General features: G+C 34.5%; 3 protein-coding genes and 1 long non-coding RNA gene across 8 annotated transcripts; 1 reads left to right on the top strand and 3 right to left on the bottom strand.

The window, feature by feature from the left end:
* Positions 1 to 113: 113 nt before the first annotated feature.
* LOC116344416 (histone acetyltransferase p300) lies at positions 114 to 18,854 on the bottom strand. 5 transcript variants are annotated; one of them, XM_031772939.1, is made up of 24 exons: positions 18,773 to 18,854; positions 17,956 to 18,130; positions 15,342 to 15,527; positions 14,667 to 15,238; positions 14,497 to 14,568; positions 14,180 to 14,380; positions 13,906 to 14,040; positions 12,778 to 13,788; positions 11,559 to 12,629; positions 11,241 to 11,444; positions 10,373 to 11,081; positions 9,974 to 10,260; positions 9,684 to 9,853; positions 8,553 to 9,591; positions 8,253 to 8,486; positions 7,948 to 8,178; positions 7,461 to 7,855; positions 6,893 to 7,379; positions 6,320 to 6,790; positions 5,750 to 6,202; positions 5,391 to 5,657; positions 5,120 to 5,276; positions 4,071 to 4,373; positions 114 to 3,981 (listed from the first exon to the last, which is right to left on the bottom strand). In XM_031772939.1, exons 2-24 carry the CDS (start codon positions 18,020 to 18,022, stop codon positions 3,914 to 3,916), a joined length of 8,790 nt encoding a protein of 2,929 aa, XP_031628799.1. In that variant the 5' UTR covers positions 18,023 to 18,130; positions 18,773 to 18,854; the 3' UTR covers positions 114 to 3,913. The 5 variants fall into 5 exon arrangements, with proteins under 5 accessions (XP_031628799.1, XP_031628804.1, XP_031628803.1 ...); XM_031772944.1 differs by having other exon boundaries at positions 5,391 to 5,654; positions 17,956 to 18,850; XM_031772943.1 differs by having other exon boundaries at positions 11,559 to 12,626; positions 17,956 to 18,849.
* A 400-nt stretch (positions 18,855 to 19,254) lies between these two features.
* On the top strand, positions 19,255 to 21,998 carry LOC116343995. The gene is made up of 4 exons (XR_004201373.1): positions 19,255 to 19,322; positions 19,594 to 20,171; positions 20,264 to 20,598; positions 20,704 to 21,998. It is a non-coding gene; the product is annotated as an uncharacterized LOC116343995 (long non-coding RNA).
* On the bottom strand, positions 21,009 to 23,072 carry LOC116343994 (axin-like). The gene is made up of 3 exons (XM_031772347.1): positions 22,910 to 23,072; positions 21,410 to 21,738; positions 21,009 to 21,330 (listed from the first exon to the last, which is right to left on the bottom strand). Exons 2-3 carry the CDS (start codon positions 21,685 to 21,687, stop codon positions 21,207 to 21,209), a joined length of 402 nt encoding a protein of 133 aa, XP_031628207.1. The 5' UTR covers positions 21,688 to 21,738; positions 22,910 to 23,072; the 3' UTR covers positions 21,009 to 21,206.
* Positions 23,073 to 24,884: 1,812 nt separating this feature from the next.
* On the bottom strand, positions 24,885 to 25,472 carry LOC116343731 (axin-1-like). The gene is made up of 2 exons (XM_031771946.1): positions 25,195 to 25,472; positions 24,885 to 25,113 (listed from the first exon to the last, which is right to left on the bottom strand). Exons 1-2 carry the CDS (start codon positions 25,470 to 25,472, stop codon positions 24,885 to 24,887), a joined length of 507 nt encoding a protein of 168 aa, XP_031627806.1.
* Positions 25,473 to 26,854: the final 1,382 nt, after the last annotated feature.

Here is a 26,854-nt window from a genome sequence, read left to right as displayed (position 1 = left end):
TAAATATGCATAGAAAACATGTTTTGGGATGACTTTAATTTTTTGGCCTAATACAATACCTTCCCTACACTAGGTGTGCGGAAAAGTAAAAGCAGAAAAAATGCAATAGATAATAAATTTTACTCGTTTTTTATTCGTTTATCTGTTTTCTTTACAATTAAATATGTGTTTTTTTCTTTACTGTATCCAATCTGTTGATAATAATAATTTTACGTGTAACACTTAAAATGTGATTAACCGGCAATAATAGTAATAATAAACGCTATTCCGTTTGTTCACTTTCTAAATCAATATGCACGGAATTCATTTCTGATCCATTTTTTTTCTCTTAAAATCAAATTTCATATGTATTTTGTTTTTACATCAAGTTGATTAAAATATAGCCATAAATATTGTGATTTATGAGGTGTTTTCATTGTTGTTTTGTTCATTTTCAATTTTATTCTTAATGTGTTAAGGTTTGCTTTTTCGTGAGTTTTTTTTTATTTTAACATTCAGTTATTTGCCATTATTTAAAACATATATATTTATTTTTCGCTTCCTATTGGATTTTCAATTTGAATTAGTTAAAAATGTCTAGTGTGCAGTTTTCTTAATTTAATTTCTTGTTCGTGTGGGACTAAAAATTGGTTGTTGTTTTTCTTTGCTTTAAATAAATGAGGAAAACAATTTTCCCATATACAATAACATTGTACAATTTAAAACTTTTCAAATAGTACCTATGCAGTTGAATAACTTCAACTTGAAATAGCTTGGATTTAAAGTACATTTTTGTGGTCATTGGTTTTTGTTAGTGTCTAAGTTTATTCAACTATAAAAAATTTACATTTCGATAGACCGAAAATTAAAAAAAAATTATTATCAATGTTTTTTTCTTCAATAGATAGATAATGTTTAGATACTTTTTGAACACAAAAATGCATTTTTTTATCGAATAAAATTGATATATTGAATTCCATTACGAATTAAAGAATGTATTGGTCGCAAACGGATGTGTATTAGTCAAGAAGTATTTCTTCTCTTGGTAAAAAATAACTCGTTAAATCGGTTAATTTAAGTGAGCAAAGTTATTTGCCATCTTCGTGTGTGACTAAGGCTGTATCGATGTGTGTATTTTTTTTTTCCTCTCCACATGTTACACCATGAAAGAAGAAAGAGAATTTAGTCGTTCTCATGTTTGAAGTTGAAATGTACAAAAGGAAGGTGCGCGAAGGAATGGATGCCACAAAAGGAAATGTTGGCGGTTTTCATGGTTTGGGTGTGTGTGTGTTACGTGTATTTCCGGTGCCCGATTGGAACAACACCAGAATTGAATGAAAACAGAATATGATGACGCAGTTAAATATATGCTTTTAAAAACATGGTAAAATAGAGGTCTCTGTATTTTGTGGAAGCTGAGATTATAAATATGATTCTTATGTCGTTCACAAACACACATAAACGTAAAAGGTCGAAAAATAAATTGGCGCCATATATTAAACATGTGGAAATATACACGATTTTTTGTATTTTTATTTTTGTAATAACTCATTTTTATTTAAATTTTATTAATTGATTTATTATGTGTATACTTTTTAATAATTACATAATTTGTTTCAAATTGTTTGTTTTTTGTTTTGTTTTGTTGTTGTTGTTTGTCTCTCTCCTTTACATGTACAGGTTAATGTTATTTCATTTTCGAGTGTGTGTTTGTTTATCATGTATAACTGAAATCTATTTTTTTGTTTGATAATGAAAATAAAGAAAAAGGAAGAAGATGTGTGTCCTTAAAGTCCTAACAAAAATACAATAATAGATTTAATAATAATAATTATAACGATTTGAATTAATGATTTTTTTCCCTCTTATTATGCATTTGTGTTCATTTGTTGTTTTTTTCTCGTCTTGTTTCGTTTTCATGCTACTTTTGGTTTATCTATTTTAGTTTACTTGATGTCCATTGTATGAGTTGAGTACAGTATGTTTGTACTCGTTTCGACGAGAATGTGCCAAATTTGCACTGTTCCTAATAATTCGCGGTGTGATTTCATCATATCATTTTCATTTGTGGTTTTCTCTCTCTCTTTCGCGTAGTTCTTCTATTACTTCTGTACAGTTCCATTAGTATAAATATTTTTGATGATGATTTTTCTTTTCTCTCACTTCATTTTGATTGAATATTCTATGCGCGTTATATAAGTTTATATTTTATTTTTATGATTAATATTCACGTGTGTTATGTGTGTGTGTGTGTGTGTTTGTTGGTTATGTAAGATTTTTTTAGATCGCGATCCTAATATAAATGTGTTTAAAGGTATCCCCCCATGCGCATCACCATCATTATGATGCGCCGAAACTTTTAGTTAGTAAAAGTGTTTTTTTCATCAGTTTGTCTATGTTTTTTTTCTATGCTAATTCATTTTCATTTACATTACACTTTCCTTTTTTGTATGAATATGTTCATTAATATAAGGGTTTAGATTAAATTTTACAACGTGATGTTGTGGGCGCCTTTGGAATGACTGCACACTAACACTCACAATCATTTCGATTCTTGCAAATAGATTAATAAATTCAATTCGTTTTAAATCCGTTATTAAATGTACTAAATTGTAATGCAATATAAAATACAAAGTTACAACTGCTTGTTTTTTCATTTAATTCTGTTCTCTCGTCTCTCCTTTTCAATAACAAAATACAGGAATTATAGTTTGTTTGTGGTTTTTTGTTTTCTATCTCAACGATTTTCACTTCAATAAGTACTCACTAAACGTTCATAAAATGTCGATTCAATTTAGAATTGAAACCACATTGTATTTCCACTTGTTTATCTATATGCACGGTGTGCGTACACCGTGATCGAATCAATTTTCCCTTTCGTTTTGGAGGCATAACATTTCTATGACTTTGTTTTAGATAATATTTTGTCTGTTTTGTGTAACGAAATACATTAATTAAATAATTTTCATAATCGTATGTTTTCCTATTCACTCACATAAAAACAACGTCCTTACATTTTGGTCGTTTTTGGATTATAATTAGTTGCCGTTCTATTACTCTCTCTATTTTCTTTTCTTTTTTTTTATATGGTAGATCACGTCAATTATATATATACGATAAACGTAGTATACTAATAGGTCATTTTCCTTTTTGATCAATATTTTTTATTCAAAACATTTTACTTTGTTCTGCACAAGATCGTTCGTTTATTACACATCTTATGCATGTTTTCACATGCTGTGTTTATATTTGTTTTGTTTATTTCCATTGGGCATAATCAGTTAAGATTTGTTAATAAAGAAATAATAATAATCTAAAAACTGAAATCATTTCGTATATTGGTTAATTCATGTTTTTTAATGTTGGTTTTCTTTTAGTTTAAATTTATATACACGAACCTAAATAGAAACTAATATTGTTTAACTGTAATCTGAATTTCACTTTTAATGCATAACTCACTTCGTTAATTTTTTTTCTTTTTATTTGTTTAGGAAAAGAATCAGCATCAATGAAATATATATGCTACTTATTTACATGTAATCATAATGATATTTATATATTCATATATATATGTTGATAGAAATCATAAAAATTCATTAAAAAAAAGAAGGAAAAAAATGAGTTTTTGAAAAAGGAATTAAATAAATACACTTAAAGCGAATAGATAATAATAATTAATCAATAATAATAATCATAATCATAATGAGAAACAAATTTTAAGGCAGAACACCAAAGTCGACAAAAGACTATTTTTGCCTAAATATAGATCTGTTTTGCATCCGCACGATTTTCGTCGATATATTTTTTTTCATCAATTTTTTTTGGCTTAAATTGTATAAAATTTGACTAAATGTGGAATCTTTGCCCATAAAAAATTCATTTTACATCCCATATGCGCACACAATTTAAATTGGCAACAAAATACAAAATATTACTACAATTGTTCGACGAATTTCGTGAGTTGGTCTTGAGCTGTCATTGCTTGCATATTGTCCATACCACCTGCAAAGCAAATTAAAAGAAAAACAAATATGTTATCGATGTAACAAAAAGTATGAAACAAAAGCCAACCGCCTGTAGATTTCACTTACCTTGTACACTCATATTGTCAGTCTGCATATTTGAAATTGGCGATTGATGTTGATGCATATGCATATCACTGTTTCCAGGCTGTTGATTTGCCCCCATTTGTGGGGCTGGCGAATGACTTGCTAAATGTGGAGACGGTTGTGCACGTGGTGATGCCGATGGCGGTGCGCGCGGTGAAGGATTCGATGATGGGCTTCGATTTGGCGGTGGTGATCGAACTTGTGCAAATTGATTTTGCATTGACATGGATTGCGGTGTTGGTGGGCCCATTACACCTTGTTGATTATGTTGCATTCTATTCATACCTATATAAATGACAAAAGTAATTTGAAGATTGGATAAATACGAAGTGGAAATAGTCAATTTAATTATCCGAGCAGTAGAACTGTACAACATAGATTTTTGCTTTCAACCAACCATTGTGCGTTCACGATACAACTAACTGAACCTCATAACAGATGCACAATGGTTTGTTGAAAAAAATATCATTACAAGCATTACATTTCCAGACATTGGACAATCTTATTCAAATCTGTTACTATGATATGGATTTTGGCTAGAAATTATCACTGATCATTTTTCAGTTCCATCTTCCGAAAACAGAACATTTCACTACACTCACAACTTTCGAATGAGTTGTTATTTTTTCTTGAATCTTTGCAATTTTAGTCTACCTAGTCCATTTTTCAGCACTCCCAATATAATAAATGTGCATGAAAAAACAACGAACGAAAAAGTGCTGAATTGAGCCTTCTTTATTTCCGAGTTCTTACCAAAAATGTTATGAAATTTTTCTTGGACAGTAATTTTTCTTTCGTGGTTGCTTTTTTTTAAAGTGTTGAAGTTTTATGCAATTTCTTCTTTTTGTCATTTTTAGTTCAAAATTTTCAATTTTTGTACAATTTTAGTGCTCATTCTGTTACTTATTTACTGTCCATTTTGGCTAACAGTATTAAAGACTTTTGCTCGAATTACTGCCCGAAATGAAATGAGCTTTTGAAGAAATTTTTAGTTTTTGTTCTGTTATTATTTTTTAAGTGTTCAAACTTACCGAATTGTTGTTGATCGTTTCCAATATTTCCGCTGCCTTGTTGGAATGGCATTCTCATTCGTTGCGAATGTTGCGAATATGGCGGTGGATAATTTCCTTGTTGTTGCATTTGCATTTGCTGCTGTCTCATCATTATTTGGTTTTTCATCAACCATTGCTACACGCACACAAACATTGAAATGAATGGTTATTATAAAAAAATTAAACATTTGTTTTGTTCAGTTTTGTTTAGTTTTGTTTGAAATGATATTCAATTGTGTATTTAGCTCACCTGCTGTTGTGGATTAGTTTGTCCTTGTCCCTGCATTTGATTTCCAGCATTGCCCTGCATTGGGCCCATTTGTTGCATTGACGGTATATTTTGCATCGATTGCATTCGAGGGCCGCTCATTTGGCCGGGCATCGGAGGTTGCTGCTGCTGTTGCTGTTGTGGCTGTTGAGGTTGCTGTGAATGTTGTTGCGGGCTCATCATTGGTTGCATATTCCCTTGTCCTTGTACATTTCCGCCAGGTGCATTTGGATTCTGATTTTGTGCCTGCTGAAGAAATAAAATCCACATTATTTAATTTGATTTTATTTTTCATCACTACAATTATTATTGGTCTTAACACACTCGTTAACACTACATACCTGTCTTTGTTTAATGAATGCTGACATCAGCTGTGGATTTGATTTTAGAATATTTAGAATTTGCTGTTGTTGGTCCGGATTGTTGGCTGTGTTTTGATTTTTCAGCGTCATCATTAGTTGTTGTAATGCTTGTTTATTGTTCATATTCTGTGCATTTTGTCCCATGCCTTGCATTCTCATGTTCATTAGTTGCTGTTGTGGCGTTTGCTGTTGTTGTTGTTGCTGCTGCTGTTGTGGTATTTGTTGTTGTTGTTGCATTGCATTTTGTTGCATAAGCGAAGGATTCGGTGGACGGAGACCTTGATTGGCATTGTTCGGAAACCGAGAATTCCAGTCGTTTATTGGCATTAAATTACCACTTGGACCAGCATTTCCAACATTCATGGCATTTGGTTGTTGAGTTGCATTTACCATTGACTGTTGACCTTGCTGTGGTGATTGTTGTGGATTTTGCTGATAGAAAATTTTGGTTGTAAAATACATTAGTGGAATGTTTGCATATTTTCTTCAAACAAATAGCGAATTTTTTTTTTTGCGTGAAATAATAATTAATTTTGAAATCCAAGTTACCTGTTGTTGTGGCGATAGCATGGGATTTTGTTGCTGCATACCCATGCCAACATTCATGCGTTGCAAAGCGGCTGGTGGTGGTGGCATAGAACCAGCTCCCGGTAAATTCTTCCCGAAACCGCCACATCCTTGTCTCGCCGCCTCCTCTTGCACTTCTTTGACAACTTGCAATACGTTGGCCGGTGGTGTTTGGGCGCCTGGTTTCATTGCCATTCCCGGTTGAAGTGGACTGCCCAAGCTATTCATGGTGCCCATGTGAGGAATTGGTGATGAAACTGCTGACGCTGGACTCGCCAATGATGTATTGCTTCCCATTGGATTTCCAGACATTGGTCCGGTATTCATTGCTGACATGTTTGGCGTTGAAACATTTCCACCCATCGGATTATTCCCTTGCATTTGCATACCGCCAGGCATTTGATTGTTTACATTCATTGAACCAGTATTTGTCATCATGTTTCCAGTGTTCATCTAAAAAGGACAAAAATAACAACGATGCAAAGTGAGCAATCAGATTGGAAAACAGTTTATGGATCAAATCGTATTAATATTTTAATTTAATCGATCAATTACCTGTTGCGTTGGTTGTTGCATTTGGTTTCCAGCATTTCCTGACATTGGATTCATGTTATTCATTTGGCCGACCATTTGATTGTTTGCGTTCATCATATTACCCGGATTCATTGAATTATTTCCTACCATTGGATTGTTCATGCCAGTGCTCATCATATTTCCGGCGCTCATTTGATGTTGTTGCATTTGATTTGCATTGCCCATCATTGGATTCGATCCAATCATTCCCGAATTATTATTCATTGGATTCAATGAAGCCATTGTATTCGGATTCATCATTTGATTACCCATTTGACCGCCTTGCAACTGTGATACATTTAATTTTCCAGTTTGTGACATTGCGTTGCCTTGCATTTGTGGCATTAAGCCAACATTGGCAGCTGAATTTTGTGAGGCACAAATTGCTGCTTGTTGTGTGTTCATCATTGGGGCCGTTCGATTGTTCATGAATGCAACACGACGGCGCAACAATTCTGCTTGTTGAACACTGTTAAATAGGTAAACACAAAGATTAACAATTAATATCATAAAATCTGAGAAAAATAAGAAAAATAAATCACTCTCATACCGTTGAGCGAGCTGTTGTTGTTTCAGTTTGTGCTTGATATTTGGACAGAAAGGCACCAAACATTTGGCTTCGTTACAATGTTTCGCATGATAACAGCACAAAGCGATAAGTTGTTTGCAAATTGGACATCCACCGTTGGTTTTGCGTTTGCAAACCTTTGTGTGCGCCACAACACGTTTCATCTTCATACAAGATGGTTGACGGCATTGTTGCTCTTGACAGCGACATGCATGAACCAACGATTGGATGCATCGTTGAATCGATTGCTTGCGCGCTTCCTGTGGATTGGTTTGCTTCAAATCGTTCGGTGATTCTTCGTCCAAATCCAAGCCCAACTTTTCCATTGCATGCTCGTGACCGACTTTGTCTTTGCAAATTGTACACAAATCGAAATCCTGGAAATTCGATAAAAGTCAAATTATTTATATTCATAAAAGTAAAGAATTGAGTCGAAAATTTCGGATAAAAAGATATATGAAAAACTTACGTCACAGACAGTACAATGGAACCGAGTTTCAACATGGTTCTTGCAGTTATTACACGTGTAAACAAATTTATCTTGGCCTTGATTATGCAGTTCGTATAACATGCATAGCGTACTGTATTGTGCTCGACGTAGCGATGAGAATTCATAATGTTTATCACGGGCAAGTGTCAAGAAGGAATCACGACCATCCATCAAATCACAGTTAATAGGCGGATCTGGATCTTGAATTGGCTATAAAATAAATAACAAATATTTCGTTTTTATTTACACATCATAAAGATAAATCACATCAATTTTGAACTCACTGCCAAACTAGCCGCTGATTGAGCCGAGTGTAAACGAATCACAAAGAAAACTTCTTTATGCTTTTCCATTGTCGCAAAGATTTTTGCGCTTAAATTGTTTCCACTCTGTTGCTCGTGGGATTTTTTGTTATTTTTACGTTGATTAGCTTTCGATTTATTCGATTTCTTTGCCTTCTTTTGTCCCTTTTTCTTATCTTCTTGTGGTGGATCATGATCTTCATTGAGTGAGAATATCTGTGAATCGATAACAATAAATTTATTGATATTGTCTTCTGCATTTGCTGTTCGCAAAAGTCTTACCGCATTGGCAGCAGCCTCTTCTTCCGCTTGTTTCTTCTTTTCTTCTTCGGCTTGTTCCAATTCTTTTATACTTTCTTCAAGAACGTTTGGCCAAAAATCGCCTTCAAAGTACGGCAAATCGGCGGCCGATTGCAGCTTATCTTCAATGGCTTGCTTCAAAATATCTTTGTAATCTTGAATCGTCCGTTCAATCATACCTTTATCAAGCATCTTTTTGTACCAATCTTGCAGTCGTTTTGGTTTTGGAATCTTTTGATCAGGTGGATGACAATGGAAAATGTAATCGTCACCTTCCGATGGTGGACAAGCCCAAATGTGTGCCATTGTATAGCCCAGTTGTTTGGCATAATCCATGTAGCCGAGAAGAATTTCATGATAAACGGCCGTTCGATATTGTCGAGGCTTGAAAAAATGCACCGAATCCAAGTACGCAATATAGACACGTCGCGTATTTGGTGGCGAACATTCCGATCCATATTCTTGAACGTGCATTCCAAAGAAACATACATCGATGCCATCAATTTCTTCGAAGGCAAACAATGCTTTGGCACGGTATGGAAAATCGGCTTTCAAATCGCCCGACTCAACGAAACGACTTCGCATACCCGGTTTCACTTCAACAATTTTATCCGAACTGGATACCACACGAATGTGCACTTCGCCAGCACCAGCCTCTTTCTTTTTTAAGAAATTATTTACACGTGTTTCGATGTACACGCTTAGTTTCGTTTGTGCCAATCGTTTTGCATTGAATTTATTCTCTTTTCTTCGTTCGCCTTTCTTTCGGAGACAATTATCGCACACAAAACCAGCCGGCCAAATAGTATCTAAATGCAATACACAAATTTGATGCTGTTTTCGACCACATTCAAGACAATCGACAAATGGTTCCAATTCCAAATGATCATTTTTCATTTCGGTGAATTCAGATTTCTTAATTTGGCTTGATTGTATCGGATCATCGCCCAGTGTGACTGTGTCACCTGGAATATCATTGAAGCACTTTTGGCAAAATGTATATCGGTTTGTGATATAATTACTGCAAAATAATAGAATGTATTCAAATCAATGAAAAGGACCGCAATTTTTTGCTTAACTAACTACTTGTATTGAAAATAAATGTTCACTTACTTAGCCGAAAAACTGCTAGAGTAACTATAGTATTTGGCGTCTCGTGGAATCGTACACAATTGCTTGCCGTAACAACACAGCACTTGTGGATTGAATGTGTATTTTCGTCCACAACAATAGCCGAGTTGTTGCATGACTGGATCAATGGCTTGCTCGAATATTTCCGATAGCTGCAAGTTCGAATATTTTCGATTATTTAAAAAAATTCGTTTAAATTTGAACTTTTAATTGAAATGAAACGATTTGAATGTTTGCTTGATAATTACGAAAATAAATGAAATTGTCATTACCTTGGTACAATATTTGTAAACCCTAGACGTTTTTCGATTGTATAGCCATGCGTTGTCGAACATTAGCCAAACATCATCCACATACTCCCATGGATCTGAATATTTTCCAGTTGTTAATTTTGTGTGGATGGTGCTCAAGTCCATTGGTTTGCGTACGATGTCGAAATAATCGGGTATGCCAAGTTGATTTGGATCAACCGGTTGTCGGAAGGGGGCCGATTCTTCTAACACGTATATTTTCTCCCATGTTGGCATCAATGCCTTTTGTAATTCGTCAGGATTGAACACTGTGTGGAGGGATTTGCAAAGGGGTTACGAGAAATTAATTTACATGCATTCACTCATCGCATTGATTACAATATGTATAAATATGTATATAAAATAAATAAAAATACGTACGGCATTTCTTTTTCTTATCTTTTTCGGTCATATCTTGTTCGATGGGCTCTGGAATGGTTGATTTTTTCTCAACTTTTGGTTTTGATTCAACCGGTGATAACGGTTCGTCTTTCATTTCATCTTTTGTTTCATTCATATCGTCGTTTTCACTATCGGCTGAATTATTGTCGCCTTGGTCCATTGCTTCGGTTTTTATTTCCGTTTTAATGCTCGGTGCCATATCATTATTGATACTTTTACCGCCACAATTGCTGTTACTGTTATTACTATTTGTATCCATTAGATTTGTTTCTTCATCCATTTCGGATTTTATGTCGTGTTCTTGTTTGATGTCACATTTTCCTTTGATGCTATTATTATCACTTGGCGATTGGGAATCTTCATCGCGATCCTGCGATGATGATTCTAAGGCAGATGTCATTTGCTGTGAGGGCAAATTCATTGGGCGTGATATTGGTGTGGTGCGATCGTTTTGGTTCGGTCCACCGGATTTACCCATTGACGATGACGATGTTGTGCTATTTTGCATAGTCATTACGTTCGATGTCGGTGTACTGGCAGGCGTATTCATTAAAGGCGTATTTGTATGGGCTGGCGATGCCAACGGTGATGGGCTACTCATTTGTTGTGCATTCGGTTGCTGTGGTGTATTCACTGGAATTGGCCCATTTGACATATTACTTGATGGACCACGATTTGGTGATGGACTCTGTAAAAGACAACAATATTGTTTCTTTTTTTAGCACACTTGCTCTTTTTTTTTAAATTCAATTGAACAGAACAGTTTGAATATGCATGTTTGTATGATTTTATTTTTTTCAATTAGAGAACTTTTTATTGAGACATAAAAATAATAATAATAATATACCTGTTGTGGCAATGATGGTGGCTGTGGCGTTGGAATCATTTGATTCTGTTGATTCGGCGTGAGTTGTGGTGTGACAGTTTGCGGTGTATTTTGTGATTGATTTTGTGAGTTTGGTGTCGGTGGCTGTTGCTGCATACTGTTTGATTGATTCGAATTTCCTTGCTGATTGGTCGTCATTTGATTAGCTAACATTTGATTTTGATCCTATTATTCAATGAAAATGAAAAAAAGTAACATTATTATTATTGATCTCGTTGAAATTGAAAGTATACTAAACTTAAATTTGGAATAAAGAGAAGGATAAAATGATGATCTAACCTGTTGTTGCTGTTGTTGTGATAGCATGTTGGCCATTTGTTGCTGCATTTGTGCGTTTCCTCTCAGCGTGCCTACAATGCCGGAATTCTGAACCGAAACATTTGGCTGATTCACATTGCCAGCATTTTGTGGCATATTTGAGTCGATATTTTGCATTTGATTTTGTATTGATTGTTGTTGCTGTGACATCATCGGTGATTGTTGCATCGGTGGCATATTTGCTCTTTGTTGCATTTGTTGTAAGTGCATAACGTTATTTCGTTGCAACGGATTTACAATGCCCGAATTCGGAACGGAAACATTCGGTTGATTGATATTGGCTGTGCTCTGTTGCATGCCGGAGTCAAGATTCGGCAGTTGACTTTGAGATGTTTGTTGCGACATCAGTGGTGACTGTTGCATCGGCATATTTCGTTGCAGTGCGCTCACAATGCCCGATACATTTTGCAGGCTACTCATTCCACCTTGACTATTTGGTCGAATTTGTTGTTGCTGCTGATTCGATTGAATGCCGCCCGATTGCATTGGGCCGGTTTGTTGTGGTGTTGTTGCCGTTGCTGATGTAGTACCGCCTTGACTTTGTTGCATTTGTTGCATTTGTTGTTCCTTTCGTTTTTGCCGTTTCTCTTCCAATTCCTTTTGAATCTTATAGATTTTCTCCGCCAACAAATGGTAATATTCCGATCTAGAATTTGCCATTTCATACATGTCACCTTCAACTTTCTTAGCGTACGCAACTAAATTGTGCATGCGTTTGTCGAGCATTGCGGCCGGATCTGGTGTTGGAAATATTGCTTGCACTAACTTATGAACTAAATGATTTCGAAGATCAGGGGTGATTGAATTATGCCAGTCTTTTGTACCAGGCACATTCGATGCTTGCACTTGTGAATTCATTGGTAATGATCCTAATGGGCCTAACGATGCACCCGGACCATTTGGATTATCGCTTCCAAACAGCGTTTGAATGTTTTGAATGTTCACTTGTGGAATGTTCGAAATTTGTGACTGATTTTGTGACTGTCCAGCTTGCTGTTGCTGTTGATTTTGTTGTGAGTTAGCTAGTTGCTGCTGTAAAACATAACATTTCAAATGAAAATAATATTAAATGTTTTTTTTTATCGTTTCAAGCTGCCAAAAAAATTAAATGGTCGAATCCATAAAGATTCAAAAACATGGAAAATATTATTGAAAAATAGAACATTTTGGCATTACTCACCATTGAAACGTTTGAATTGACTCCAACTGTGTTTAAACCCAACGTGTTTGCCAATTGACTGACTTGACTATTACTTGTGTTTGTATTGCCACCACCGCTTACTCCGCTCATTTCAGGGCTCAAGAGCATCGGATTTGGTATAATTTGATTTGAATTCTGCTGTTGTTGCTGTTGATTTGGCGGAACAAGAACTCGTACCACTTGGTTCATATTCGGATTGTTCATGTTGGCGTTGCCCATGTTTGCGTTGCCAATATTAACGCTATTCATGTTTGCGTTGTTCATTGTATTGCCGGCATTCATATTGTTTGGCGGTCCAGACATTCGAAGTGAATTATTTGGATTGCGCATTCCTGGCATTATATTTTGTGTTGTTGGCATTTGTGTGCCACCGCCAGTGGCTCCACCTCCTCCCATTTGTTGCATTCCTTGTGCATTCGCTGACATTGTATTCGGTGCATTACCCGATTGATTCATATTCATCGAATCGTAATTTCGTCGATCATTTACGGTCAACGGAATATTTAAACCTTCGCCCGGTTGACTGCCTTGATTTGGTTGATTTGGAGTATTTATATTCGGAATACTAGATGGTGCATTTGATGTTGCATTCACGTTTGACTGTACGTTCATTGTCGATGGATTTGTCGCGTTACCACCAACTTGAGGATTGCTATTGTTTGCTTTATTCGCCTGTTTTAGCGGTAAACATACCGGACAGTCAGATCGATTACAATTTTTCCAATGACTAATTATTTGACGTGACGAGGAGCAATGTGGCACCGAACAATCTTTGTTTGTTTTACAGTTAGTCATGTGATTTAAAACCTCTTTCATTGTTTTACAATGTGGTAACATGCATTTGCTTGCATCTTGACCATTTGGATTGTCATTTTCACGCTTTTGACATTTGTGCGCATGTAACAATAACACCAATTGTTGTTGAATAAGTTTACGCTTCTCTGGATCGGTTTGCAACTGTCCGGGCATATTTTGATTCTGTTGCTGCTGCTTTTGTTTGTTTGTTTTGGATTTTGTTGAGGAAAGATATATTTTGTTATTTATTTGTTTTTTTTTTCATTATAAATTTAGAAAAAAGTTTGAATATAAACTGATAAAATAGCTCACCGGTTGTGGTCGTTGCTGTCCACTTGGTACTCCAGTACCTTGTGATTGTTGCGGTTGTGCATTACCCATCATTTGCTGTGGATCATCATTCATCATAACTTGTTGATTTTGTTGCTGTGGCTGTTGCAGTGATTGCTATTGAGTATCGAATACAACATTTGATTTTAACGAATATCATATTTGATTTCTTTTTTTCTCGATTTTTTTTTTTATTTTGAGAGAAAAAATGCACTTCCGGTCACATTTATAGGGTAAGAGTGTCATCTGGGCATACCTGCTGTTGAGATTGTTGTTGTTGTTGTTGCTGTTGTTGTTGTTGTTGTTGTTGTTGTTGTTGCATTACAGCATTCATCATATTCGGTTGTGGTACAGACATTCGATTTCCTGGCAAGAGCATTCGTGTTGGTCCCCCCATAGTGTTGATCATTGGTTGTTGATTGGGTTGTACTTGTTGTTGCGGTTGTTGTCCATACAACTGAAACATATTTCAGAGTCGAAAAAAATGTTAAATTGCAATCGGTTAACAATTTAAAATAAAAAGACGTTTGCAATGAACTAGGTAATATTGTGTGTGTGTGTGTGTGTACTTACTTGCATGTTCATTGCTATCATATTACCGCCAGGACCTCCGCCTCCAACATTCATTGATGTTTGTTGTTGCTGCTATGGAAGAAATGGAAAACTCATTAAATACTTGTTGCCCAATAAAATATATTTTATAGAATACTTCCGTTTTTGACTAATAAGAAAAAATTCTGTACCTGTTGTGGTTGATTGAGAACCATTCTTGGGTTGTTCATTAGCATCTGATTGGGCATCCGTTGCATACTCGCCATATGCTGTTGTTGCATATTCAGACGAATGCCTGCTGCACCCATTGGACCATTTTGCATGGAATTTTGATGAATTGAATGATGAATGCCTTGTTGATTATTTGGTTGCATAGCGTTCGGGTTTATAAGCATATTGCCACCCGATGTCATTGATTGTTTTAAACTGTTAACTAAACCGCCGCCTCCCATACCACCAACATTGCCCATTGAGCCCATGTTACTATTTGTCATAATCATGCCACCTCCGCCACCACCAACGCCGGTACCTTGGCCACCGGCACCACCACGCATCACTTGCATTGTACTCATTGGAGGTGTGCCATTATTTGCTATTGACATTGGCATCGAGTTCATGCTAAGCGCATTTGGTGGCGATTGTAAATTTGGGCTTTTATTGCCTATTAATCCCATGCTCAATTGATTTACATTGCCATGCATTTGATTTTTATTGCCCTGTTGTTGTTGCTGTTGTATTATATGATGTAATTGTTGTGCATGGCCTAAAATTGATAACAAAAAAAACGAATATTTTTTTTTTTAGAATTGATTCAAATCGTCTCTTTTTTCATAACAAATATCGATATAGCGAAAATCGTTTCATACCTGGTCGTTGGTGTTGATTCCAAGATACATTTGGAACTCCCGTCGGATCTTCGCCATTCATCTGTTGGTTGTTTCCGGGCGGACCGCTTGGCTTATTGCCGCCAATACTATCCGCCCAATTATTTCCACTGGATACCAATTCATCTGGCAAATTATCCTCTAAATTGAATACAAGACTTGACACATCTATATACCCAATAAACAGGGAGGAAAAAAGCGTAAAAAATATTTTTTTTTATTATGCTATGTGAAGAGCGCGCCATCAACATTTTTTTCATACAAATGCACGAATATTAAGAAACCGAGAAAAAAAGAGACGAATACTAGTTCCGAATATGTTTCATTGCTCATGCTTCTAAATGCACACATAAGCACTTTTGATAGAACTGTTGTTGGATTTTTTTTATAAATCGCAGACAGAAAATGGAGCCGCCATTATATCAATAAGCCAATGTTCATCATTTCATCATGTCGTCTTATTTTTGTCTGAATGTAGCGCACGTACACGTACATACATTTAAATACACCATATACGCATACATATTGGTGTGCACACATACGCTCACGAGCATACACGGTGTATTACAATCGATCATTTTCATTGAATGTGCACTAATATTAATCAAAAAAAATTTGCTTTTCTTATTTTCATACTGATTAAAGTAAGCAGAAATGTTATTCTTCGAATATCTTAAGATTTAATTCATAAAATGAAGTCAGTTTATGTAAAAAAATAAATAAATCAAAAACTTCTTTGATTGAACTGAGTATGAACAAAAACTCGTTCATTCAAGCAAAAGTTTTAGAAGAGAGCGAGAAAAAACTTTCTCAAAAAACGAGCAATAAACAGTGAGAAATAAAAAGAAGAAGAAGATGGAGCGAACAGAGTTGTGTAGAGAAATACTGACGAAAAAAATCGTATATAGAATGGACGAAATGAAAATTGACTGGCACGCAGACATCGGAATCGCAAGTAGCACATACATATGCATGTGCATAGACATAGTCGAGTAGACGTGTACACATTGGGATTCTCGTTGTTCACCTTGTCAATGTATTGTTCGCCATTCGTATGTGTAGTGTGGCATTGTACTCTTTGCCGTCGTCTGTGTTGACGACGACAACGACCACGACAATAATAACAACAACAACAACTATAAGACCACGACGACGTATGGCGAATGGAGACGCCTCGCACAACTAGTTTAAAATAATGTTGAGATATGCATAATCTTTTTTTTACACTCGTATGTATTATCGGTGTGTGTGCGTTCTTTTTTTTGAATTTTATTTCAAAGAGTACAAATCACACACAACTCAATCAGAGTGACATGACACTCTCTCTCTCGCTCAATGAACCATCATATTATTCGAATTGTGTTCCATTTATTTGAGTTTCGCGAAAGAGAGGTGTATAGCGCCAAGAGGCCCAAAACACATAGCGCTTGAGAACCAAAAATATGCGAAAAAACGAATTGAGCAAAGAGAAGTGAGTGAGAAAAAAAGCATAACAACACGGTGTGCATATACACATTTGTTAGATATATGTGTCGAGAGACAAAGAGAAAAAAACGACACCAAAGAATCTCGTTGAGAGCAGTGCATGAGGACATGACTCTATCTATCGTTGAACGTTTTTAGTTTGATTGATATTACAATATTTTTTTGCTTCTCCCCGTTCCTGTCAACAAACATGTAAAAGAGAGCGAATATGAAGTGAATGCGAATTAATGTGAGATTGTGTGTGGATGTTGTTGTTTGTATATTTTCGTGCGTTCACCAACAAAAAAAAATAATAAACGTTTGCTATCGTTGACTCGGTTTTTTCGGTACAGTGCCACCAGTGAAAACACAAAATCTCGGTACATTTTTTACTATTTCGCATACACACACCATATCAAACAGACGTATGTTTAGATGCAATAGTGATTTTAATTCTATACCGAGAGTATAAATATTGCGTATGCGCATTTGGCCATATATACAGGGATATGTATATTTAAGAATATTCTCTATGTGTACATGTCTCTACATCGGAACAACTTGTCGAAATGTTGCTCATTAATTTTTGTTCACTTTGACACGGTTTTTTTGCATTTTTTTCAGAGTTTTCAACATTATTTTTTTGATGTTGAACGCTATTTACTATTTTCTCGAAATTCTGTATTGATATGATTATTATTTTTTTTTTTAATGAAAACACTTTTTCACAGGAGCAAAGAAATTTAATTTCGATTTCACTGCACTGAACAAAAACGAAAGGGATTTATTTGTTAGTCTTTGTTTTGATTTTTGACGAAGAAAATGTTGCTTAAGCACAAGTATTCATCCTTTCGATTTGAATTTTATCTGTTAATTTAGCTCGTTCGGTATGCAGAACTTAAATCACTTTTGATTCAGATCAAATTTGACCAACAATTATTTATTCTGGCTTCTGAACATTTTCTGTTTGCGCAAAACTTGTTTCTTTTTTTCTCAATTTTACGATACGGTTTTTTTGGTCTGAAGAAAATTAAAAACGCAGACGTCTTTTGGACATTTTTAATTCAGTTTTTTTGATTATTATTATTTTTTTCTTTAGTTTTGGGTCTAACTATTTTTTTCGTCTTCTTACCAGAATCCTGTGCGTCCAGGGGCTCATTTCGAAGTTTAACTCGTTTCGTTGGAGGTTGATCATCCATTGTCACTATTTATTAAAGTTCCGATTTATGTTAATAATTTTATGTACCGCTGATTTTGCATGTTTCCACACCAAAAGCTTTTAACACTCAATTTGATAATAAAATTTTCTGTGTTTGTTGAAAACAAAAAATTATGAAAAACGAATAAAGAATAAAATTCATTTTCTGATGTTTTTTTTTAAATTAGCTTTTTAGTTTGTGTGATAGCCGTCGACCATTTATAAGAAATACAAAAAAACGAGTAATATTCACTCTCTCCGCACATAACATACAATGGATATAACACAAGCGCAACGGAGAACTGACGATGAATTTTATTTCTGATTTTTTAATGAGTTCCAAAATTTGTGAAATAATTTTCGTTTTTTTCTCTCTCGTTTCTCGTCTCAAGCCATTTTATTTCCACTTTTTTTAATGTTTCGAAAAAAAACTTTTTTTTTATAAGTATATGTATAGAGTCTCAAATATTGCTGCGGTACATTCATATACACATTATTTTTTGACGAGAGTTGCTTGCTTCGAATGTACACATATGTATAATGATGAACGAAGGAAAAAAAATTTTTTATTGTGAGAGATATATGTATGCTACTATGTACGCGAAAGACGAGAGAAAAACACTTTGCAATAATCCGCACTAAATTTGTTCAAATCACAAAAATTACCACTTTTTTTCAAATTAAAATATGCTAAATTCACAATTCGCGTAACTTTTTCAATGATTTTGGATAATTATTTAGATAAATTTACCTAAGAAATATCCTCCGAAAATCTTTTTTAGTTAAGTCGCGAATTAGTAAAATGGCGGCTGTTGATGTGAAGTGAAAAGTAAAAACTTTTCTATGCTTGTCAATGGCAAAATCTTAAATGATCGCCTCTGTTTCTTTTTCTGTATACTTTACTGTGTTGATTGGTTGGTCGGTGTTCATGTGACCCGAAATGCTCGACGCTCATTGGTTGGACGGTTTTTTTGCCAGCAGATGGCGTAAGTTAGTAGAGAACGGCAATAAAATACACAATATTTTTATGATTGTGTGCATTTCAATGCATTTGTATATGTGCATACTTGCCATCGAGAAAGAAACGAACGTACGAACGAAAAACGACGATGATGTCGCTTGTAGCGTTCATTGTAAATGAAAATACATTAAATTCTCTCTTTTGTTTGCATACTCTCACATATCCTCTTTGCGAAGCGAGAACTTGAATCAATGAGCCAATGTGGTTATGTCAAACAATACATTTTAAATTTGACATTTCCAATAAACTGCTGTTGAGCCCAGTTTATTTAGTAGTTCACGTAATTACCAAGAAAAAAAAAATAAATAAAAAAAGCACTATTGGTGCTACAATTATTCTTATTATTTTGATTTAATTGCTTTAATACATGATTTTTTTTTATTGTTTTATTGAAATTTCTAAAAAAAAGTCGAATCATACAAAATGTTTCTTTTTAGTTTAGTAGCACTGTTAAATGGACCGTTAAAACTTACATAATTCATTTTTAAAGATTTCTTTTTCGCAAATATAAATAAGTTTGTTGTTTTCGTTTTTGATTCTCCAATAAAAAGAAAAGACCCATCAATACATACATTGTGTAGCTTTCCGCATTGAAATTGGTCATCGTTTGTGGCGGTGCCACAATCAAGCAATGAAAAACATCATGCAAGATTCGATACAGAAGGATTCATATTGCTAACAAATCTATTATATGATAAAAAAATCCCATCCTGAACGTTAACAACAACACCAACACCAACAATAATAACACCAACAACAAAAACAACAATGATTATGGTGATGATGACAATAATCGTTGCCGCCAATCATTCGACGTGCTTATGATTCGGGACAAATTGAGAGAATTATTGGTTGTGATCCGGGCTACAGGGAATTTGTGGAGGTCGTACACAAAGATTTGGCAACCGGTAATGAAGAAAATTGTCTGAAATCATCGAAAGAGTGGCACCATATGACCGATTTTTTCAACCGCCAATACAAACTGAAGCGATTTACGGGTGCGTTTGAGAAAAAATGCCGTAAACTGCGCGAAAATCGCCAAATTTATGAAGAAACGCTTTCGAAGAAAAGTGCCGACTACCGTACCTATCTGGATTACCAGCTGGATGTATTCAATGAATCATGCGAGGTATTTATTTTTACATATTTTTTTCTCTCTCTCTATTGATTTGATTTGATTTCATCTTATTGATGTGTGTCATTCATTCTTAATTATTACAGATAAAGTACCAAAAGCGTGTGGTTCGTTTAAAGTTTGATGCATATACACGTACGCAGGTATCATTGCATGTGTTGGTGAAGCAAACGACAAAAGTCGATCGTAAAATGTCGGATCTGAGAAAACAGTGATATTGGCATTTGGTGGTGCAAAATTTGCATCAAACTCACCCATCAAAGGATATCTACGGTGTCCGCATCGAGCATTGCAACAAATGGCACGTGAATATGTATTCGTTTTGTCAATCAACGAACACAATACATTCCCAGAAATGCAGTTGATCAGAACGTAAGCTCAAGAAACGAAGGAGCGTGCCAGAACGTCAATCAAGAGACCGGTAAGCTGTTTTTGATTGGCATAGCATTACCAATAAATGAAATTATTATTATTATTATTATTGATTGTATTTTCTTTTCTTCATTGTTGAACAAAAAAAAATCAGTTTTCTAGTTTGCCCCAACTGTAAACCGGTCGAAGATAGTGTTTTTCACGATCCAATTCAATAGACAGGCAGAGTTCACCGTATATACAAAAAGAAACATCGAGAATGGAAATACCGATCCATATATACATTCCATTGACCGGTTCCAGAAGCAAATCCAAATCCACAACCAAGAAAAAAGAAAGATAGATACAATACAAGAAGCAGGTGGAACCGATAACATCAGTTGACATGGTTGATAGATAATCTGTTTTCGTTAAATCATATAATAAAGTGTGATAAAATGTTTAGGAGATTTCGCCCAATTCGCTTCTTATACGCCTACTGCATTGTACTTAGAATAATTTAAATTGTATTAAATTATAATATTGGAGCAGTCGATTTGTTATGGTGAATATAAAAAGTTGGTTTTTAATCGGCATTTCATTTGTTATTGTGTTTAATGCAACGAAAGACTTCAAAGTGTCTGTTTACGTTGGTCTAGAAAAATTGTAAATTTATGGTTAATTGTCGGATTTGATGGTTCCCATTATCCGGCCTTCAAGCAACGGCAACAGATCATAATCGTTAACCACTTCCTCTTGAACGATTTTTTTCAATGTCTCACAATGTATTTGGAAGTAATACCTACAAATAAACAAATATTGCAATGAAATAAATTGTTTTAAGCTAAAAAAATACACATGAATCATGTGACATGATATACCTGAAATTTCCCTTCTTCGGTAAATATTCCTTGAAATGCTTAAGGGTTAATCGTTCGCCCTGTATTTTTATTCGATATGGTATATCCTCATCGCTAAATGTATAAACAGCAATTGTGTAATCTTCAATTGGTTCGTGATTTCGACTCGTATTTCGGGGTAATGAGATGGTGTGATAGCTCGATGTTGCCGGCATATAATTTGTTTGATGATAGTAGCTTGGTGGTATCGGCATTTGTTTTCGCGTTCGTTTCAAATCATCCTTGGATGATTTACACATTGTCTCACTAGACAATTGTTCACTGTTTCAGAAGATCGGTATTAAACCCTCCTAGGTATAGAGGCGGTCCAATGGACCGAAATTTTTGAAAAAATTGAATAAAAATCTAAGTAAATTAAAAAAAATCAAAATTTCTCGGGCAGATTATTCGTATAGAAGTTTATAATTCATGTGCATACTGTTTCTATCATAAAATAATTGTATATGTTGTGGACATTTGATAAAACCAAATCTCACTTAGAACGTATAGTACAAAATGTATGAAAACCTCATATAAACATTAAAAAATAAAACAATTCTAAACTGTCAAATTATAAAACGGTGCATATAGAGAAGATTCAGCAATGTAGCAAAGAATAAAAAAGAAGGAAAGTGTGTATATGTGTATATAAGCTAAGATACACAGACATGATTCGTTCGCTGTCGATCAAAAATGTGGTTTCTGAAGCTGAAATCAACACATTTTATAACAGCTCAAAAGGTGGCGTTGATCAGTTGGATCAACTGTGTCACAGCTATTCATGTCAACGAGGCAGAAATCGTTGGCCTTTCTTCATGAACTTGATCAATGTATGTGTACTCCACATTGTGGACTCGCTGCGTTCATTGTTAATAATGCAACACATGGAATTACACGAGATCGATATTCATTTCAACGCAAGAAATTTTCGATCGAATTATCAGAAGCATTGGTGTATGATCAAATAGCACGCAGATCTACTTATGGATTTAATAAAGCGCATCGAGCTGTACTCAGCACAGTTCAACAGCACCGTCAACTTCAACAACGCAAACCAAACAAGATAAAAAAAGGTGCATGTCATTTATGTCCCACTAAAATCAATCGAAAGACGCGAACACAGTGCAGCAAATGTATGAAAAATGTTTGTGGTGAACATTCCGAAAGAATTGTGATGTGTAAGAACTGCACCAAAAAGCGTCCGTATGAAACTGTATCATCAGATTCCAATTAATTTTGTCATAAATTATTTATTTTCAATCTTTTTTCCCATTTAAATAAAATTATAATGAAAATTTCAACAAAAAAAAATATATAATTTTGTTCATTTCATAGACTTTTCATACATTTTGTATGGGCGGTCCAATGGACCGACTCTATCCGTTCAAGTTTTTTTTTTACTCTATACATAGGAGGGTTAATCAATTGTTGGAAATTGAAAAATGTATTTATTTAGTCGTTTTCATCTCAAGTTAAACTTACGTTGACTTCATTTCCTTTAATTTGTATGGCGAATTGGCTCGTATAAACTATCGATTCGACTATCATGATTAACGCTTGTTAAAGGCCACTTGTGAGATAATTTTTTGGTTGTTGTTGTACTACCGAACATAGCTATGGTTGAAATATGTTCCATTGATCTCGATTGTCGCATGTGTTGATGATTTGCTGTAGATAGTGTTGTAAAGGTTATTAATAAGTTATTAGTTATTAGCAAAGTACGACGATGAAAAGCAATGTTTACAGCCGAATTGGTGCGGTTGCCAGCGGAGCTAAAATGGCACAAATTAGGGCCACCTAACATAACCATACAGACAACCATAATGAATTTGCTGCATAGCCTCGCTGTAATTATCGTCGTAATTTGGTGGTTTGTGATTGTTCGGTTTTATCCATAGCGAAACGATAAAATCTGTTCTTTATTTAGAGTGAAACACTTTTGAAATTGAATTTTCGTAAAAAATTAATCGTTTCATTTACCGAAATCATGCATTGATCTGTGGAGAAGAAGAACTAGTACCGGGTGACATAATTGGTGAAAAAACCATCGAAACATGGTGATCCAAAATCGATTGATCATATCGTTCCAAATCGATGTGCTATAAAACAAACAAATGTAATTGCAAAAAGAAAATACGAAGTAATTAATTGAGAAGGAAATAATCGGGGTTGCGCTGTTAATTTCTTATGAACATGCTGTGTTAATTGCTGACACTCTCCTCTCTCTAATTCCTTGCGGTCTTGATCACGTTTCAGTTCATTTAATTTTTCACACAGTAAAGATGTATCTAATTTATGTGCTGCTTGTTCAAGTCTTCTTTTTGATGGTAGTCCGACAGTTTCTTTCATGCCATGTGATAGAGGTTTAGGGGCAACTTTTTGCGACTGTGGATTCACATATTTTCGGAAATCTTCGTGTTGCATTGGTTTTCGATGTATATATGGCTTTCCGTCTCTGTTATGCATAACAAATGTAATAGAGTTTTTTTTTATATTGAAAAATTCAAATTCAACATAATTTATAAACGATTAGTTTACGTTAGGTTATTCAAACTATGATGCAACACAACATGAATAGAAAAAAATGTAATTAATAAAGTACAAAAAAGAACGATGCATAAAAAGGTTGTTACATTGAAATGATTTGTGAATAAAATCACTTACCCTTGTGGTCTAATCTCCAGTCTTCTTCTTTCCGTATAGTTTTGCACGTAATAAAAAACTATTATGATAAGTTAATAATAATAAGCATTCCCACCAATATCGTTATTAGGATCGGAACCTAATAACGTTATTATGATTTTATTAACTTATCATGATAAAATCATAATAATGTTATTAGGATTACATCCTAATACTTATTATGTTTTATCATAATATTTATTAGGATTCATCTTAATAAATACCGTGGACACTTCACTTGTCCGAAGTAGCGCCATCTGTTGAAAATTGTTTTTGGCTGAATAACAATATGCTATCAAGTGAACACGGTATTTATTAAGATCAATCTCAATAAATATTATGATAAAACATAATAAGTATTAGGATATAATCCTAATAACATTATTATGATTTTATCATGATAAGTTAATAAAATCATAATAACGTTATTAGGATCCGATCCTAATAACGATATAGAACATAATAATTATCATCCTAATAAAAATTTATTACGATATCGCAAAACGCAAAACTATATCTTTCCGTGGCTAACAAATTTTCACTTGTTAGCTTTGGCATAGATCGATCAGTCGTTGTTTTTGTTGAAGTAGATTGGCTTAACTTAAGTTCGTTATCTTCGTGTAATGTTTATAACGTTGGTGTCGTTAACAATGGTGATAGTTCAACGGTCATTCCACTGAATTTTCAAAGTCGCCGCACCGTCGGTAGTGCTGTATGTCATAGAAGCAGTTGCGGTACTGTAGCTTGCCGGCGCAACGTTGCTAGTGTAACTTGATTAACTTGCATTGGCAATTGGTGGTTTTTCAAATTTCTTATTATGCACATGCTGAATAAACATGTCTGATTGCAGAAATGCTCGGTAAGTTGTTGTAGCAATCATGTCTGCTACCGTTTTTTGAAAATCATCGAAAACACGTGGATTTGGTGTGCTCTCTTTTCTTATAATATCGGAGATGGTTTTTTTAAGCTCAGGTGACGTTTGAATTTTATCGTCTATCATCTCACTACCATATCAGGAGAAAGTGGAAAATTAAACATAATGTGAATTTGGCTAAAAACAAGCGTATAATTTGTTCTACACTTACCTCAGGTCTTTTATTAGTTTACCAATTATTTTTTTGTCAGCATGTAGTTTTAGACCGTCGACAGCAAAATAAAATACCAGCCTCGTGTAATCGAGTGAATTTTTGCCAGCTTCTTGCTTTACAAATTGGTATAGTAAATTGCGCCCCTCTTGATCGTTCATCAAACCCGATAAACTTTCTTGCCATTTTTCAATGAGCGTTGTGGATGCGCCATCCAAATCAGGTGATCGATTTGAATTCGAACTAGATTTCCTGTGTGAAGCACCTTCGGTGGTCATCTTCGACATTTGACTTTCTTCACCTGGTGTCAATTCAAATGTATTTTATTTGGATGTATATTCGAATGTCCGCACATATGAAAGTCGAAACTTGGGACTAGGTTTAAATAATTGTACCAAAAATGTACTTAATTGTACCGAAATTTATTTTTAATTGTACCTTACTCGTTTGGCTAATATTTGAGGTTCAAATTTCGGGGCACTTCAATTTGCCGGTCAACTTATAGATGTCCTATTAACATCGAAATATTAACATATCTTATTACTAAATACGAAAAATCCTTTATTAACTATTAACAACCAATCATACTACGCATAATAACATGTGTAGTAGTATTAAGATCGATGTTAATAGCGAGTAGTAGTATGTTTATTATCTATTAAGATGCCGAAGTTAATACGCGCCATTTGCAATTTTGCACAGCAAAATACAAGTGTGAGTTGTGTGTTAGTAGAATGTCGATTGTAAACAAGTGTGAATGCAAGGGTGAGCGAGACAGCATGAAAAAAAGATTTGCAAAGCACGATTTGGGTGACAGAGATGACAAATTTTTACGTTCTGTTCACAACACATGATATAGACGACTTAGCTGTGTTCGAGAATTGAGAAAAAAAATGTTTTTTTTTCTCACTTTTTGTGCTCTATACCGAGTTCCCGAGAGTTTCATATAAAGTTGGCATGTAGATGATGAAAAATTGCGAAAAATGAAAAAAATAATTAAATTTTTTTTCTTCGATTTACAAATACTATCACATTTTCTGTATCATCTGGTGAAATCAGAATGAAGAAACTCGCATTCCTTATCATCTAAATCACGATCTGGATTTTTTTCATTATAGAAAAAAGTACGTCAGCAATAGTGTCAAAAACTGTATGTGACGCGTTATATAAAAAAGTTCGCCAACAAAAGCGTGACATCGTCCATATATTTTATAACGTTTTTGCTGACTGACTTTTTTCAGTAACGCATTTGAAGACATTTATCTAGTAATGTTGATTTATTCTAAGTGATTCATATGATATCAAATGTTAATTTGTTAATGAAAGAGACATGTACAACACATTTTTTGAGAATAAATAATTTTTTTATTTATATTTTAGCAATTCAAACATATAAAATAGTTATATTCCGGCTTATTCTTTGTTTAGATTTTGCTTTTAACTATACTCCACATATAATGTTGAAATTGACGACTACCATCTATTCATCAATTGCATGTTTACGCATTTCACCACTATGACGTACACGGCGCTGACTGTCGTTTACTTATTTGTTCTGACAAGGCACCCCTTTGTAACGAACATCAAATGAAAAAAAAAAAAATGAAAATTTGGGGGGGGGGGATTTTTTTTGTCGGAAATAAGAGGGCACTTTTGATTT

Source organism: Contarinia nasturtii, unplaced genomic scaffold (assembly GCF_009176525.2).
Source record: "Contarinia nasturtii isolate CC-2019 unplaced genomic scaffold, AAFC_CNas_1.1 Cnas_scaffold_1037, whole genome shotgun sequence".
NCBI lineage: Eukaryota > Metazoa > Arthropoda > Insecta > Diptera > Cecidomyiidae > Contarinia > Contarinia nasturtii.
Note: the sequence above shows the minus strand (reverse complement) of the source record. Positions and strands in the feature narration are given on the sequence as shown.